This window comes from Myotis yumanensis, unplaced genomic scaffold, assembly GCF_028538775.1.
Source record: "Myotis yumanensis isolate MYYU_CA2020_CCGP unplaced genomic scaffold, mMyoYum1.0.hap1 SCAF_21, whole genome shotgun sequence".
Classification (NCBI taxonomy): domain Eukaryota; kingdom Metazoa; phylum Chordata; class Mammalia; order Chiroptera; family Vespertilionidae; genus Myotis; species Myotis yumanensis.
In genome coordinates, this window is record NW_027223772.1 from 11,002,445 (window position 1) to 11,014,857 (window position 12,413).

The 12,413-nt window shown below is 41.9% G+C and overlaps 1 protein-coding gene and 2 pseudogenes across 3 annotated transcripts in view; all 3 read right to left on the reverse strand.

The window, feature by feature from the left end:
• Positions 1 to 12,413, reverse strand: part of PTPDC1 (protein tyrosine phosphatase domain containing 1) — an 89,246-nt gene that overhangs the window by 9,978 nt on the left and 66,855 nt on the right. For all 3 annotated transcript variants that reach the window (XM_070400791.1, XM_070400792.1, XM_070400793.1), the window contains 4 exons: positions 11,537 to 11,617; positions 11,186 to 11,304; positions 10,059 to 10,196; positions 7,530 to 8,749 (listed from right to left, as the gene is read on the reverse strand). In XM_070400791.1, coding sequence (XP_070256892.1) covers positions 7,530 to 8,749; positions 10,059 to 10,196; positions 11,186 to 11,304; positions 11,537 to 11,617 — 1,558 coding nt within the window. The remainder of the gene's footprint in view (positions 1 to 7,529; positions 8,750 to 10,058; positions 10,197 to 11,185; positions 11,305 to 11,536; positions 11,618 to 12,413) is intronic.
• On the reverse strand, positions 168 to 1,477 carry LOC138998777 (U6 snRNA-associated Sm-like protein LSm5 pseudogene; annotated as a pseudogene).
• LOC138998776 (diphthine--ammonia ligase pseudogene) lies at positions 3,454 to 4,267 on the reverse strand (annotated as a pseudogene).

The window sequence follows — 12,413 nt, forward strand, 5'->3', positions numbered from 1 at the left end:
ATACCTTTTGACAGTACATACTTCTGAATGTTTTCTAAGAAAAATGAAAATGTATAAAGATTTAGTTAGATTACTGTGGCCAATAATAATAGGCTAAATAAATTATGGTAAATCCATTTAATGAAATACTGTGCACACATTAATGTTGCTGAAATATGACATGGAAAGACATTCACCATTTAAATTTTTAAAAAGTCTTCAATGGAGGCCACAAAACAGCATAAGCAGGGCAAAGAAGTTTTTTAAAATATAAAATGTGTACCAAGAAAGTCTAAGAGGATAGACATCAAAGTATGATGTTTTCATTTGTCTGCATTTCTACAATGTGCACAGATTACTTGTTTGTTTTTAAAAGAAGTTACTGAAACTTGAGTGCAGTAGAAAAATCCTAATTTCAAAGCATCACAGTTTGAACTGAATTGAATAATTTCAGGTTAAATGCACCTGTTCAAAATTCAAAGTTCACCATTCTGTTTGGAACAATTTTTGAGAACCAAATGGTCCTATAAGTAAGGAAACAGATGTAAAATGACAAGAGAGCAACTGACAAAATGACCATAAGCTTTGTTCCAATGGCTATTGCAGTATAATAAATAAAATGACAATTAACCCAAACCACCTTTATTTTAGTCTTTAATGTTCTTTTCCCCCCAAGTTAAACATGACTAACTTAAAAAATGGCATTTAAATGCCTCTTCAAAGCATTCCCCTTTAACGGGAAACGTGGCTTCACAAAATCTAGATAGTGAAAGGTTAAAAAAAATGATATTTTGTTGTCAGTATAAGACAAAACAGAATCTAACGTAAGAAATCCATTCATACTTCAGTTCCTTCTCCTCCAGGAACCAGCATTGTTATATTATTTCTATTCAGCAAAATCTGGCCTAATTTAGTGATCCTTCTTCATTCTGGTGTGATTTAAAACTCAGTGACATCTTCTAGTACCATATTGTCAAAGTCATCAAATCCTAGAAGTGTGCCAACAATTTCCTTATCACTCTTCATCGCGATTTGAATTCTTGATCCTATACACTTGTCCACAAGCTCTAGGCAGTGGTTCTCAACCTTCTGGCCCTTTAAATACAGTTCCTCATGTTGTGACCCAACCATAAAATTATTGCTACTTCGTAACTGTAATGTTGCTACTGTTATGAATCGTCATGTAAATATCTGATATGCAGGATGGTCTTAGGCGACCCCTGTGAAAGGATCGTTCGACCGCCAAAGGGGTCGTGACCCACAGGTTGAGAACCGCTGTGAGAGGCATCAGCTGCAACGGGTTAGTGGTAGCGTTAGCCGCCATGGCAACACTGGAAGTGCATCCTAATTGCTTTTCTCTTGCTGCTTTTAAGATTATCCGACATTTTATTTATTTTTGTTTTATAGCAGCTTTATTTATAATTGCAAAAACTTGGAAGCAACCAAGATGTCCTTCAGTAGGTGAATGCATAAATAAACTTTGGTATATCCAGTTAATGGAATATTATTTAGCACTTAAAAACTCATGAAAAGCTATGAAGGAACTTTAAATGCACATTACTAAGTGAAAGAAGCCAATCTAAAATGCCAACATACTATATTAACCCAACTATATGACATTCTGGAAAAGGCAAAACTATGGAGACAGTAAAAAGATGAATGGTTGCCAGAAGCAGTGGGGATAAGCAATGAATAGGTGGAGCATGGAATATGTTTAGGGCAGTGAGAATATTCGGTATAATACATAATGATGAATACATGTCATTATGTATCTGCTCAATGTACAATAAACACCAAGAGTGAATCATAATGTAAACTATGAACCCCGGGTGACCATATGTCCATGTACTATCATAATCCCACAAAATTCACAGTTTACACCATAATTCATCAATTGTAACAAAGGAACCACACTGGTGGGGGATGTTGATTATGGGGAAATTGTATTTGTGTTGGAGGAAGTGGGTATGTGGGAACACTTTATGTTCTGCTCAACTTTAGCTATTTTAAAAAAAGTTGTCTGAAGTCAGCACAAGTAATACTGAAAAGTTGCTGCTCAATGGTTGAATGTCAATCTATGAACCAGGTCAGGGCCCATGCCCCGGTTGTGGGATCAGAAGGCAGCTGATCAATGATTCTCTTTCAATCATTGATGTTTCTCTCTCTCTCTCTTTCTCTCTCTCTCCCTCTCTCCCTCCCTCCCTCCCTCCCTCACTGAAATATAGTCCAATAATGTTGAAATAATGAATGTACTGAAAACAAAAATGATAGAGCACTTTGATGACACCCAATAGAATAAATTTGATTGACTAAATAAAGCGATTGTCTTTTCACCCTCATTTTCAAATGCCTCTGCACCATGATATTACTGGCAGAGATGAGAGCAGGAAAGAGATAAAGAAGAAAATAAACCCGTGTGATGAAAGAAAAGGTATCATAGAAACGAGCGTTGTATATGAAGCAAAAGTAAAAAAAAATAAAAAGGCACATATCAAAAAAAGACATGAATAGAATATATTAACAAAAGTCAGAGTGAATCCAGAGTAACTTGACAACATAATGAAGAGGCATTCACATTTCCCCAATTAATAAATGGTTCTATTGCCCTAGCCAGCATGACTAAGTGGTTAGAGCATTGGCCTGTGCACCAAAGGGTCGCAGGTTCAATCCCCAGTCGAGGGCATGTACCTCGACTGCAGGTGATCCCCAGCTGGGTCAGGGTGCATACAGGAGGAACCAATCGATGTGTCTCTCTCACATTGATGTTTCTCTCTCTCTCCCCCTCACCTCCTTCCACTCTCTCTAAAAACACAATGGAAAAAATATCCTTGGGTGAGGATTAACAACAACAAAATGGTTCTATTAACTTTTTCTGATGGGAATCCTCACCCAAGGATATTTTTCCATTGAATTTAGAGAGCGTGGGAGGGGGAGAGAGAGAGAGAGGGAGAAACATTAATGTGAGAGAGCCACATCGATTGGTTGCCTCCCCGTATGTGCCTGACCAGGGCTGGGGATCGAGTCTGCAACCAAGGTATGTGTCCTTGACCAGAACTGAACCCGGGACCCTTCAGTCTGTGGGCTGATGCTCTATCCACTGAGCTAAACTGGATAGGGCTGATGATCTATATATTTTTTAAAATATATTTTTATTGATTTTTTACAAAGAGGAAGGGAGAGGGACAGAGAGCTAGAAACATCGATGGGAGAGAAACATCGATCAGCTGCCCCCTGCACACTCCCCGCTGGGTATGTGCCGGCAACCAAGGCACATGCCCTTGACCAGAATTGAACTTGGGACCCTTGAGTCCGCAGGCCGATGCTCTATCCACTGAGCCAAACCGGTTAGGGCTGATCTATATTTTTTAGAATCGAAAACTGTAATGAGGAAAAGCTGGATATAATAATTGAGAAAATGCTACGTAATTTTTTTCATATAAAAATGGCAGCTCAGTAAATGATCAAAAATACTTTTTAAGATGTTCTGTAGTTGTCAGGCACTGGAAACACCTTGTCCGCCAAGTGCAATTCTAAAAAGGGTAGTTAAGCCACAGGTGCAAATGCATCAGCTGAATGTATGACTACTTCTTATTATTTTCTTCTTAAATAGAAGGCAATCCAATGTGAACTTTTCACATTCCCCACAAACATGGACTCCATATTTCTTAGAAAGCACTGAGATAAGGCTCTATTTGATGTAGGGTTTTTCCTAAATGCTTATCTGGGTCTAAACCCAAAGCTGCTACTTTTATGATGATTGCCTGAATGTGTCATCGCTCAGAGCAAATTTTGGTTTCTCTACCAAAGGTAAGCTAAAGGCTGAAAATTAAGCCTTTACACACATTTTCTACTAAACATGCTGATAACCAGAAAGTACAGAACCTACTGACATTCCTTCCGCTTCTTTTTCCTGAAGTTTCAAAGCTCATGGAGATCTTCAGCCTCACCACCTTCACACTTGGTGCACACTCATCCTGTACCCACACTCCTTCCTCTTATGGTACGGCAACAGAGGGGGAAGAGCCATTGCTTCTTCATACAAATCAATGGCATGCGGACCCACTGTCTGATACATGTAGCTATCCAGTTCACCTGACCCCACTTGGTTTTCAGCTGGTCTTAGATTTGCTAAAACAACAATCTAATGCACAGCAGCAATGCATTGCATCGTATTGTAACAGCTGTCCTTCCCACCACCGATCAGAGCTACAACCCTCATGCTGGGCGCGGTGCACAGGCATAGTGGGCCTAACCTTCAGCATTTAAATTATGATGAGTCTTGGTGTGGGCCTATTTAGGTTCATCTTGGTTGGGACTCTCTGTACTTCCTGGACTTGTATGTCTATTCCCTCCACTAGGTTAGGGATGTTTTCCATCATTTTCTGAAACAGGTTTTTAAACCTTTGGTCTTTCTCATCTCCTTCCAGCACCCCCATGATGTGAATGTTGGTATACTTGAAGTTGTCCCAGAGGCTACTTATACTATCTTCACTATTTTGAATTCTTTTTGCTGTTTGATTGGGTATTTTCTGCTTCCTTATCTTCCAAATTGCTGATTTGATCCTCTGCTCATACTCTACTGATTACATGTAATGTATTCTTCATTTCTGACTGGTTCACATTTTCTCTCTCCATTTTTATGCTTATCTCTTTGTTGAAGTTCTCACTGAGATCACTGAGCATCCTTATAACCAGTGTTTTGAACTCTGCATCTGGTAGATAGCTTGTCTCCATTTTTGTTTAGTTCCTTTTTCTGGCATTTTGTTCTTTCACTTGGGATGGTTCCTAGTCTCCTCATTTTAACTGCTTCCCTGTGTTTGTTCCTATGTGTTAGGCAGAGCTGCTGTCTCCTACTCTTGGTGCAGTGGATTATGTAGCAGGTGTCCTAAAGAACCCAGTGGCACAGCCTCTCCGGTGTGTCCGTGTGAACTGTGTGCACTCTCCTGTTGTAATGTATTGCTATTGGTATGTCAATGGGAAAAACTTACTCACAGGCCATTTTGCCGTAAAGACTGGCCATGACCTCTATGGAGGATCTGCTGTGCAGGGGCTGACCCCATGGAGCAGTATTTGCTTCAGTGGGGCTCTGATGCCCACTGAGACCAACCACATTTTGAGTGTGGTTGAGTGTGTCACTTATGGAGGTGGTTGGGTGGTGCTTTGGCGTGTTCTGAAGCTGTCCACCAGGTGTGCTAGCTCTGGGGCCTCCAGAAGGTGCAGGGCAAGGTCAGCTGCTGCCTGTGCCCTGCCCAGGGCCGCCGGACATGAGCTACAAAGCGATCTGCAGATGGCTGCTACTTATGCTAGGCTTGAAGGTGATTGGGAGAGGCCAAGCTGCCTACCAACGCTGGCTGCCAATAGTGTCGTTAGGGGCCACTTAGCAAGAGGTACGGGGCATGCTGAGGCCAGATGCTGCTTGTTTGAGATTTTAGGAAACTGCAGCATGAGCCTAGACAGGCTGTTAGTATAGAAAAGCCACTGGAAACAGCTTGGGTGGGCCTGGAATTTGGGTGGAGCAGGGTCTCAGGGAATCACCAGGGAAGAGCAAACAGTGTTAGCCAGGTTGATGGAGACTCAGATATGATGTCCACTTGCAGGCTCTATGGGGGAGGGCTCAGCAAAGGAAATATGGTCTCTGACAGCATTTCTGTCTAGGGAAAAGCTGCCCCTCCAGCCCTTGCTCCCTGTAGTTCCTCCCTGTATGTTCCTGACACATTTCAAGCTGCTGTGAATCTAAGTCTATGCACAGGCCCTTTAAGTGGAATGCCTGGGACTCCAGGAGCCCTCCATCTCATTTAGTCACCATCTGTGCTGGATTAACAGCCAGAAGTTATGGGAACTCCTCCTCCTAGACTGGAATATAGGACTGGTGGAATGCGGTATGGGGCTGGGCCCCTTGCTCCTCAGGGGGAACCTCTGCAGTGGAGATATCCCTCCTTATTTAAAACTGTCACACTATGGGTATAGGACCAACCTGTTCTATTCTGAGTTCTGCCCCTGCTACCAGTCTTCACATGGCTTCTTCCTTATATCCTTAGTTATAGGAGTTCTGTTCAGCTAGGTTTCAGGTGGTTTTGAATGATGGTTTTTCTGTAGTTCAGTTGTAATTTTGATGTGGTTGTGGAAGAAGGCAATTACCTTCCGCCATCTTGACCGGAAGTCCTCTTAGTTTACTCTTTCCAGAATTCAATTAATTTGTTTTTATTACTGAAAGCCTTATAATAAACTCTAAAAAAGAAAAAAAGGCAAACCTATCCAAACAAAACAGTAGTATTTACCTCTAGAAAATGCTTTTATATATGTTACATGTTGAAACAATGTGGCCCATGTACCACACTGAGCAGCGTGGGCACAGAGGGGGCTGGCCCATGAGGGGCATGAGCTGTCACACTGAAAGCTAAAGGGTCTGCTGCTAGCTACCATGACATACAGCAATGCAGCAGCAAGACCTGGCCACTGGGTGGAAGGCTTGTTCAGGTATGAGTAGGGAATAAAGAACACGCTCCATGTTGGAAAAAAACCAACATTAACCCACCACATTTAACTACTGACTAAGCAAACCAATTCTGATGGTGAAAGTGTGTGAGGTGCTCTCCTCCCGTCACACAGTTATAAGCTGACGCGAGGTTCCATGTCTATTTTCCTTCCTCTGCAGCAGGAAGGTTCTGGCCCTCCTCAAAAGTATACACACCTTGCTTAACTAATGGCAGGATATAGAAGAGCCGCTATACAAACAACTTGTAGTTGATTATGGGCTAACAAGTCAAGATTTCACTAAGCCAGGCCTCCCTGGATCAGCCCCACATTGGGCAGTTGATCTGTTCTGATAACTAAGTTTATAAGACCTGCCTTTCCTCTAGATCAGCTGCTCATTCAGGGCAGAGAGTGTGGTTGATTTAAGACTGTCTTTCTAGTGAAAGTACTACTCAAAAAAGGGTTAAAATTTTAAATTTCAAGTAAAAGCCAAGAAAGGGACCCAAAAGACCTCACCTCAGAAACCCACGGCACACAGGTACTCTGTAGTTGCTTCCATTTGCTTTCCAGATCTGACAGGAGCCACTGGGGCAGGACCCGGGAGTCTGCAGAGGGAATGCTGAGCAAATGGCATCTGTCATGCTCCCTCCAGACCTCACTCAACACTTGTATGGATGACCTTTGTAAAAGAATCTGCTCTGATTTCATTTATGGGTCAGTGTTCTCACTGCTAGGCCTTGGGTTGGCCTAGAGATGTTTCAGGTCAGTTTACAGCTGTCTGCTATGGCCTGTACATCTGTCTGTCAGTCTATCCCACAAACCCAGCAAGAAAGAAGGAAGCTACTAATATCAGTCCTAGCCACGCCTCTCTCACTCAGGCACCCTGCTAAGTGCTAATTGCTTTCTTCCACAGGAGACTGAAGAAAGTCTGTCATTTCTATGACATCGGGCTCCGATTACAGCTGAGAAACCTGAAGTTCGAAAGTATTATAACAAACATGTCTTCATAATTATACAAGTAAATTTGGGAAAATGAATGATGTTTTTGCATATGTAATTAAGTGAAATGCAAATACCTGCCACATTTCTACCTTCCTTTTCACTTCCTCCTTTTCTGCAAACTCACTTAAGTTTGCCAGGGCTTTGGCTGCCAGTATTCTCCTTTCTTCAACACTCAATTCAGACTGTAGAGCAGTGTGTGGAGCGACTTCAGGCACATCTTTGCTGCTCTGTGTTTTAGGTCCAACCGAGGACTGTGCTTTGGGGCTGGAGCCATAGTCCACAGGACTGCTGCGGCCACCATGAACTTCACACTGACATGGGGTCCCTTGCTGGGGAGAACAGTGTGGTTTCTTGGGGATATCTGCAACGTTGGGTGTAACCGGTTCCCCAGGGTTGGATGAACCTGAAACACCTGAAGAGAAGGTTCTACTTCGCTGCATTTCCTTTGGAATATTCTTCCTTTGGAAAATTGGTGACCCGTCATCTTTCAGTCGTTCTAAGCCTCCAAATTTAGCTGGATTCCAGAAAGAAAACGTATTTTGGACCAGCATTTCCTTATTGAAGTCCAGCTGTGGAGTCTGTGGGGTGTCACAGTGGCCTATGGGCATCCGCTGCCTAGGGATGTGGCAGAATGAGATCTGAGCTGATGCTGTCCACGGGGTGCCTGACTGCTCCAGAAGTGACTCGGCTCTCTGTAAATCGGAGTCGCTGTAGCTGAGTTGCCTTTTCAGGTGAGTCAGGGGCTGAAGGCACTCCACATTCCGTCTCTTCCACAGAGGGTCAAACTCTTGCTCACTGGAAAGAATCATATCCTGATTCTCAACATCCGCCGCCACTGCAGTGGGAGTGAAGGAGTCCGACGCCTCCCTGTCGTGCCTCAGTAACTCTCTATCCAGCTGCATTGTGACCACCTCAGAAACGGTCTTTTCAATTTCGGCTGAGAGGCCGGGTGCTTCTACCACTTCTGTCACTATGGGCCTGTTCTCAGCTAAGTCGAGCAGCAATTTGCACACAAGGTGGATAATTTTTGGCACGTGTTTCAGAAGTCGCGCCTCATAACCATGAAGTAGATGCCGCTGGCGGGTCAGATACTGTGTTAAGGTGACAGCATGTGCTTTGGGGTCACAGCAAGAGAATATGTTGCGAAGAGGAATCAGAAACTGAGTAAATTCCCTCACACACAGTAGCTGTCCTCGAGTCTGAATGGAATTGGGACGCTTTGCCCGAACAAATATAATGGCTTGATCAGCAGTCATTCTTGTTGCAAAAACTAAGTAACAAGCTATTAAAACACCTACATAGTGAAGAAGAAAAAACTAGATGAGAAAAGCTTATATATATTTTTATTTATCACTCTCAGATGATTTAAATTTTATATGTGTTTAGAAACCACATAAATAGGAAAATGTTTTAAGGATAATATAACTTTGTAACTTTTTGCAAAGGTGCTTATATATTTATTTGTCTATATGGTACCCCTTGCCTTGACTGAGAACACTCAGTGCCCACTGTACCCAGAGGAAGCACAGAAATTGTCGCAGTGAAGCTAAGTGTGGAGTAATGGGAGATGACGGAGTAATGGTGGAGTGAGTGGGGGATGACTAAGTGTGGAGTAAGGGGAGATGACGGAGTAATGGTGGAGTGAGTGGGGGATGACTAAGTGTGGAGTAAGGGGGGATGATGCAGTAATTGCGGAGGGAGTGGGGCATGACTAAGTGTGGAGTAAGGGGAGTCAGCGTGGAGTTGGGGGGAATCACTGAGTGTGAAATAGGGGAATGAGGGGAGGTGATCTAGCATGTTTATCCTCTTATGCTCAACTCTAACATGGGAGAAATAAAATCCTGCTTCTATTTCCCATTTAACAGTTTCTGAAAATTTCCATCCAATGGATCCATACACTGCCTTTGCCATCAGTTGCTGGAATATTCCTGCCTGGCATTCTGCCAAACTGGACATTTTTAAATTTGGGAAGCATTCACATTCACAATCTATTTTTCCCCCTGACAATTCTTCTTATAGACTTGTCTCTACATGAATATGTGTTTTTTTCCATACCATGATATAACACTATATTGCTATAAGCACTTTACATTAAGGGAAACAGTATAAACATTATACATTCCCCTAACAAAGCTCCTGAGCAGGTGGGAGACTCCATGGCAGGTACACAGGTACACTATGGCCAGAGTCAAGCTCAGGTGTCTGGTTGAACCAAATGGTAATGAAGATTCCAACTCATCAGTCTTTATTTCTGTCCAATATCAACATGACACTGAGATTCTGCTGCCTGTTTAAGTAAAATAATTGATTTTTATGTAGAATTCTAGGCATGGATAGACTCTCCTTCACAAAAAAATTCAGACAGTCATGAATTTAAATCTTGGCCCTTCCACTTACTTGATGTAGCAAATTGCTTAGTCTTTTCAAAGCTCACATTGTTGCTAAAGATTTATTAAGACAGTAAGTGTAAAATGCGTAGAACAGTAGGTAAAACAATGCTTGCTATTTTCATTATTATTTTTAAAGACATTGGATATTAAAAATATTATTCTTTATATGTTTAAATATACCACAAGGCAATAAAACAACCTCCTAGAATTTACCTGTTCGACCAAGACCTGCATGACAATGGATAGCTACTTTTCCTTCTTGTAAGGCAAATGTCATCACCTTCACCATATCTAAGATGGTGGTAAGCGACGCTACACCATAATCCTTCCATCCGAAATTGTAGAAATAAACTGGGCAATGAAAAGAGAATAGGAAAAAAGCATCAACATACAGGAAAAATATTTGCAAGGATATGTGAAGAAAGTGAGTGAATTCATGAAGAGTAGAAAACTGTAAGGCACGCAGATCTCACTAGATGTGTAGGCCTAGAATAATAGGCTTTTTACATTTCCAGTAAGTTTATTGTTAACATTTCTTACAAAGCACATTCCCTATTGCTTAAGGCATTTCCTGCTGAAACTCAGCCAGAAAGAATTATGGAAAAGCAGGATGGCAAATTAATAAAGTCAGTAATCTACACCCAAATGCCGCAGCTCTGAGAGAAAGCATAATCCTGGTTAAGCATAGTCTAAGTGACTGATAAATGGCAGAAGATGGTAGATTTTTCCACCCAGTGGGGAAAAAAGAGCTAGATAAAAGCTTCTTTAAAAAAGTTCTAAAATCGCACAGGTTGATCCTTTCTAACCTGGTGGGATCCCACCCCAAAGTTCTTATGACTAATGAGCTTCTGAAAGTGTCACATAAGGAATCCTAGCATCCTACCCAGGGGCAGAACTGCTGTGCTGCAACAAAAGCATCAGCGAGTCCTGGGTTCCAATCCTGCTAACACAGCTAGGCTGTGTGACTGTGGGCAAAGCAGAACTTGCTAAGCCTGGGTGAAGCAGAAACAGCTATGTTACTAGATTGCTTTAAGGATAAAATGAGATAAAAGGTCTGACATACTGTGAATGTTAATGCAATCACTAATCAAATGTTACCATTATTTCTACAGGGTCTCCTTTCAAGGTCCCTCTCACAGAAGAAGAAAGCCTGCCCTTTCCACAGCAATACCACAGAAGAATGGTAGCATTCTTTCAAGTTAAAGTGAGCTCATCTTCACGTTTAGGAGCCCTCCTGCTGCACAGTTACTTCCGTCACCGTTTAAAGCGAAGAGCTGAGCAGACCAAAGTCTCTGAGTGCTATCTTGGTAACTCACGGAGAGAAGGGTGGAAGGACTTACTGCCAGCCTCCATGAAAGCCTCAGGAAGGTACGTGAAGCCACTTTCTTGTTCCAGAGGGTTCCCACAGCTGGCATGCTCACCAGGCCGCTGCAGGTTAATGACTGTTTTTAAGCCATGGCTTAAAAGAAAAAGAAAAGAATGAGTCATACCGGGAATTAGCTGGCATTTAAAAAAAAAAGTAATCACTTTTAGCATTAATAAACAGTATGAATTATTCTCAAATATCTTATTTGAAATACGTTCTTTACACCTATTGATAAAATGAAAACACTTTTCCATCGATGCCAAAAGCAATGGAAGAGAAAACATGAGCTGGATTATTAAAGTGTATGAACAATATGACATTTTACCTCCGAAACTGCTCGATGACGCAGTATTTCTCAAGGAGCTCAGTGGACGGGCGAGCCATGGCCAGGATGTTATCAGTGATCCTACAGATGGGATAAAAGACTGGTGAAATCACAAAACCTAGACCATTCCAGCTCCATGGACTGAGAGCAGGGTAATTAGCCACTACTTTTTTTTAGGATTTCAAAAACTCTGTAAGATAAAAATCTCCTTATCCAAATCTGGCCTAAATTTTGCATTATGATTAGGGATCTAAAAAAAACCCCTACCTAGCTGCTTAAATCTCTGTGAAAATTCCAGGGCCTAAGTATGGACTGCAACAAAACATTTCCAAGGACACTCAAGAGATTCTAGTGGACATGATGGAGAAACCTCAACTGGCGCAAAGGTGAGGTTCATTATCCATAGGTTTTTAACCAAGTGAGGGGGACAACAGGAGGCATTTTCAGTTCTTGAGCTATCTGCAGTTCAGCTACCTATGTGTTAAATAGAATAAAAACACCTGCTTTGGACGGTTGGTGTGAGAATTCAACATGAAACAGATGTAAAGTCTTCAGCAAAAATCCCCACACATGGTTATTAATAAATGCTGAGTTATTGCAATTTAGCAAAAATAAGATCTCTGGAATCAGTTGGGCCTGGTTTCAAATGCTGTCTTTTCTACTTTCTAAAAGCTGTGTAGCACATTACTTAGTTTCTCTGGACCTCAATTTCTTCACCAATAAAATGACTTTACCAATGCCTACTTCACAATAGTTTGATGAAGAGGAGGTAATAATTTGAAAGTGTCTAGCACAGTGCCTGGCCTGTAGCCAAATGCATGTTTATTGACTGCACAAACGGACGGAGACCTAAGAAATGGCTATGTAAAAGGCACAC